Source organism: Sinocyclocheilus anshuiensis, unplaced genomic scaffold (assembly GCF_001515605.1).
Source record: "Sinocyclocheilus anshuiensis isolate Anshui unplaced genomic scaffold, SAMN03320099.WGS_v1.1 scaffold3199, whole genome shotgun sequence".
Lineage (NCBI taxonomy): Eukaryota > Metazoa > Chordata > Actinopteri > Cypriniformes > Cyprinidae > Sinocyclocheilus > Sinocyclocheilus anshuiensis.
In genome coordinates, this window is record NW_015544133.1 from 126,642 (window position 1) to 132,003 (window position 5,362).

General features: G+C 34.3%; 1 protein-coding gene across 2 annotated transcripts in view; it reads right to left on the bottom strand.

Annotated features, from left to right (window-relative positions):
• Positions 1 to 2,724: 2,724 nt before the first annotated feature.
• Positions 2,725 to 5,362, bottom strand: part of LOC107694909 (MICAL-like protein 1) — a 21,849-nt gene continuing 19,211 nt past the window's right edge. For both annotated transcript variants that reach the window (XM_016494624.1, XM_016494623.1), the window contains exons 12-16: positions 5,045 to 5,135; positions 3,604 to 3,677; positions 3,370 to 3,484; positions 3,161 to 3,207; positions 2,725 to 3,075 (exon numbers count right to left, since the gene is read on the bottom strand). In XM_016494624.1, coding sequence (XP_016350110.1) covers positions 2,951 to 3,075; positions 3,161 to 3,207; positions 3,370 to 3,484; positions 3,604 to 3,677; positions 5,045 to 5,135 — 452 coding nt within the window. In that variant the 3' untranslated portion in view covers positions 2,725 to 2,950. The remainder of the gene's footprint in view (positions 3,076 to 3,160; positions 3,208 to 3,369; positions 3,485 to 3,603; positions 3,678 to 5,044; positions 5,136 to 5,362) is intronic.

Here is a 5,362-nt window from a genome sequence, read left to right on the forward strand (position 1 = left end):
CGTACAAAAACGAAGTATACTTGGGGCTTTAAAGTTTTTTTTTTTTTGTTCTTTTATTAAAAGGGTTTAGACTCATTTTATTGTTATCTCTCATTTTAATGTTCATCTGTCACTGATTCTTCAGGGTGCACAGCTGTCTGGTTACTTTAATGATGGTTTCTTACACTTTTAGGTAGGTTAACCTAAAATTCATACTGAAATCCAAAGCATAATCAGCTTTTGCTAGTATTAAGTTATGCTATGAACTAATACCCTGTCAGTAAAAAACATAATATTTCTCATCATAGGGTTAAACAATATCATTTAACAATATTTTCAAACGTATCATTTTTTTGTATGAATTAGTCTACGAAATATTAATTATATTTAAATACATTGCCTGGGCCAAAAAAAAAAAAAGCTGTTTAGATTTAAATAAGCAAATACTTAAGAGTTGGACTGGATCATTGTAATTGCAGGATTAACAGTTTCTGGCATGTTATATTTGACAAAAATTATTTTAACCCTAACTGATACAGTGTGTAGCTTTTCATTTCTTAAATATGTCAGATGATGTATCCAATGGCCATATTCCACAATGATTCAGGGAGCATGAGGCATCATTTTCACACATGAATTGGCCACCACAGAATCTCGACCTTAACCTCACTGTGCTGGAGTAGACTTTACAGACTGGTTTGACTTTCCTATTGTCAATACATGATCTCTGCCAAAAATTAATGCAAAAATGTTGGGATGTTGCAAACAATGCCTCGACGAATGCACACTGTAATCAAAGCGGTGGTTCAACAAAAGAGTATGTGATTTTTTGGCCAGGCAGTGTATTAATCAATGTTAATCATATTAAAATGAATGTGTATATTAAAATGTTGTCCAGAGTAGGGTTGCACCAGCCGTTCATAAAATCTTGCTTAAACTGGAACATAAAGTCCACACTAGTAAATCGTAAGCTATCTGATGAAGGTAATGCATTGTTGCATAATAAGAAAATTATCTTCAATTATTCAACATCAGCTTTCAAATTCATGAACAAAAGTGCGATTTTCAGTTTAACCTCTTAAGGTTAATTCTAACTTCTTTTGCCTCATGTAACTAGTGCTAAATTTATGTTTCTAACACTACTCTGTAAATAACATTATAAGTAACGTAAATAAAAAGCAATAAATAAATACTGGTGCAACAAAAACAAATGACATTTAGATTTTTTTTTTGGCACAGAACGATGCACACAGAGGTGTGCTGTTTAGATCTGGTTTCGTGCTGGAGAGCTGCAAGTCAGTTATTCACATTTCATTCTCTTTTTTAAAATGTAAACGAGTGTAAATGTCAACACAAACAAACTTGTCTAAAGCACTGTATTCTGTCAGGTAAAACATGAGCTTATGGATGCAGTTTAAAAATCTGCTATGTTCCAGTCGGTACTCATGGTCGGAGGCTTTTTAGTATATATTTATATGTACAGTTATGTTTGAACTAAGTTTAATGGTGCAACTCTCAAATATTTAATACTGCGTAATTTGTAACTTAACATCCATTTAAAACCTTTTTTTTTTTTTATTAAACACAGCTGGTGCAACCAAACCCAGGCAGACAAAAATCAACAAATCCCTGTTACTCATAAATCACAAAAGCATTCATGAGATGGAAATGCTTCACTCTCCCTCAACAATATTTTAAACTGCAAGTCTGGTAATTCATTTCTCCATTCATCTCAACAACGCTTCTTTAATTAATCAGATGAAAGGCCTGGATGGGGCATGAAGACTTTCACTGCAAGTTCTTTTTCTCTTCAATATGGACACAAACACAAGAAGCAGTATTCATAAATAAATATAAACTCAGAGAACAAGATTAAATTATGTTTTGCAAAAATTAAAGTCATACCATCTAATGGGCTTCCTGTTGAGCTTCCTATGACTGTAACGATGAGTTTAAAAGAAAGGTATGTGTTAAACTTTGTCAGGGTAATTTAGGACTCTCAATGTAATGTCAATCACATTCAGTATCAGTTTTCTTTTACTTAAAAATGTCGAGATTAAAGTAAGATTATATATTGGTTGAGCCTTTCAAGATTTTTTTAAGTCAAAAATTTTGTTGCATCTGACTAAGACGGTGTTAATTTTAGTTTTTTTTTAATTTTATAAACTGCAGTAGTATATCAGTTCAGCTGCTACTACCTCAAAGGCAAATTTAACATAACTGTTTTATAGCAATATATTCAAAAGTGTTAATTAGACATGTAGTACATCCTTTTTTTTTTTGCTTCTCTTTCCTTCACTAAGTTTACCCTTCAACTGTTCTCTTTTCGGGGACTGTTGTCCTTTACCCCTTCATTCTTGGTGCTTAGTCTCTTCAAAACCTTCATGGGCTTAAACTTCCCTGCTTTCTTCTTCTGATCAGCCGGTCCATGGAACTCTGAAAAGAAATACAAGAATCAAAGCAAGATGTATCATTATGAATGAGGAATGAGAGAGTCAGTGAAAAGAGAAATAACACTGACCTTTTTTCTTTAGCATAGCAGCTACTAGTTTGTCTTCCTCCTCCTCCCTAAAGAAGAAATTGATGAACTCCTCAAAAACAGCATGCAAACTTGATACTGATGACAAAATTACTTACTATTTCATATCAAATTTACAGAAAAACTGCTTAGCAGAGACACTCGAGCTCAGGATCAGAATGAAGCAGAGTGCATTTGCATTGACTGATTACCTCTGTCTTGAGCCTTTCAAGATTTTTTTTAAGTCAAAAATTTTGTTGCATCTGACTAAGACGGTGTTAATTTTAGTTTTTTTTTTAATTTTATAAACTGCAGTAGTATATCAGTTCAGCTGCTACTACCTCAAAGGCAAATTTAACATAACTGTTTTATAGCAATATATTCAAAAGTGTTAATTAGACATGTAGTACATCCTTTTTTTTTTGCTTCTCTTTCCTTCACTAAGTTTACCCTTCAACTGTTCTCTTTTCGGGGACTGTTGTCCTTTACCCCTTCATTCTTGGTGCTTAGTCTCTTCAAAACCTTCATGGGCTTAAACTTCCCTGCTTTCTTCTTCTGATCAGCCGGTCCATGGAACTCTGAAAAGAAATACAAGAATCAAAGCAAGATGTATCATTATGAATGAGGAATGAGAGAGTCAGTGAAAAGAGAAATAACACTGACCTTTTTTCTTTAGCATAGCAGCTACTAGTTTGTCTTCCTCCTCCTCCCTAAAGCAGAAATTGATGAACTCCTCAAAAACAGCATGCAAACTTGATACTGATGACAAAATTACTTACTATTTCATATCAAATTTACAGAAAAACTGCTTAGCAGAGACACTCGAGCTCAGGATCAGAATGAAGCAGAGTGCATTTGCATTGACTGATTACCTCTGTCTGTCCAGATCTATGCTGTTAACAATCTTGTTCCTCTGCTCAATTATAGTGACAAGATCTGCCATCAATTGTTTTTCCCTGTCTTTGTCTTCAGCTGTCCATTCTTTCTCTATCAGAGATGTAAGCGATTGGGAAAGAGAGAGATAAAGGAGAGATTGAATAAAGAATGGCTGTTATTTGAAAGAAAGGAGGAGGATTTACTCACAACGCTTTTGTGTTGTTTCATACCTGGCTTGTTAAGTAAACATCTAAGCTCATATTCTACATCGGCCTGCCTCTCCTCCAGGTTCTGCTGCTTGGCTCTAAAATCCAGATACAGATAAAACTCGGACAGAGATTTTTCCTGTTTCATATTTAACTTAAACCCAACTGTTCTCCATTGTTCTGTGCAGAGGTCCTGAAACTATCAGGCTGACATACAGTATATTATTATTATTATCATATTGACAGCTCTGTGGACAAGAACTGGCAAGAGCCATGACTGTTAACTTTTAGCACCTTGCTATGGCAGTGGTTCTCAAACTGTGAGCAGCAATCTGGCAGTAGTGTGGCTGCATAAAAACTATACATTTTAAATTTAAATGATACATGTACATAAAATGATAATGTCAGAGTAAAAAATTTGGTGTGCATAATAATTCTAAATATATATAACAAAGTCTGCTAACAGACTACATTTCACTGCTATCCTGCATACTCCCAGTAGGGAATGAGTGAATGAATATGGCGTGAGCAGAACAGCTGTGTTCAGCCTGACTACATTTCTTCTAATGTAATTTCTGGGGTACTATGCTGAATATTGTTTTTAATAATGGCTCAAAATTATCAAATGGTTTTGGTAGGAGGAAACTGAGAACTATTACAAGCTTGATCGTCATGGAATCACGTTCATGAGGATGAGGATCGAATTTACTTCATAATGGTTTACATAAATCTCCAACCAGCAGAGTGTTGGTTGCTTAAGTTGTGTGCATTCAGATTTCAAATGTTTTTGATTTGCTTTCATGTCATTTCTAGTCTCGTGTCATTTTTATTTTCTAGAGCGGTCAGAGCTGCCGACTTCAGCGTGATCCACACAGCAAAAATAAACCGTGCGCTGAAACTAACGTTGGCACCAAATGCTGTAATCTATTAATTGAACAGGGACATCAGATATATGGATAGATACACTCTGACAGAACATTTGAGGATTTAAGATGGAAAAGGTTTTGAAAAGAAGACATGCTTTCTCAGCTAAAATAAAATAAAATAAACTAAATTAAATTAAATAATAGAGGAGCCTAATGCATAAAATGTTAAAACCATGCAAACTCAATCAATATCTCCTAATTCATCTAGGGCATGCAAATAAAAGTTTTTTTTTTTCCAAAAAGAGGTCCATGCATATAAAGACAGTCTCACCCTTCTCTAAATAAATTAAGACTGCCTCTAGATTCTCTCTATAAACTGATGTTCCAACATTTTTTAATGATAGGGATGTTATTCAATTTTAAATGTAAGTTTGAGATTATTTTCCATCATACGTTTTCTCTGGAGAGGATGCAAATGGATACCATACCATACACAAGGGAAGCCTCACAGTTTAAGAACCACTGTGCAATAGTATGTCAACATAGTATGTTGTTATTAATGTTACAACATTTTAAATGTATGCAAAAAATGTACTTACGTGTAGACCAGTTCAGCCTCTCTCCGTACCAGTAAATGCTTTTCCTGAATAAGAGTGAACCAGTCAACAATTAGATGTTCCTCCTCATCAACTGAAATGACAAAACACAGAGACACTCAGTCAAGTTATTAAAAAGCAGCCATGCCCAAGATCACGCACACTGCTCTGTTCGAACCAGAAATGGGCTCAGTTTGGTTGAAATTTTTATAAAGTTTTGACTTGAGTTGTTAGTTTTTGGGCTCAGTCTCAGACTGATCAGCCTCTATAAACCACATAACAAAAAAAAAAAAAAAAAAAAAAAACACTTAAAAAAAACTT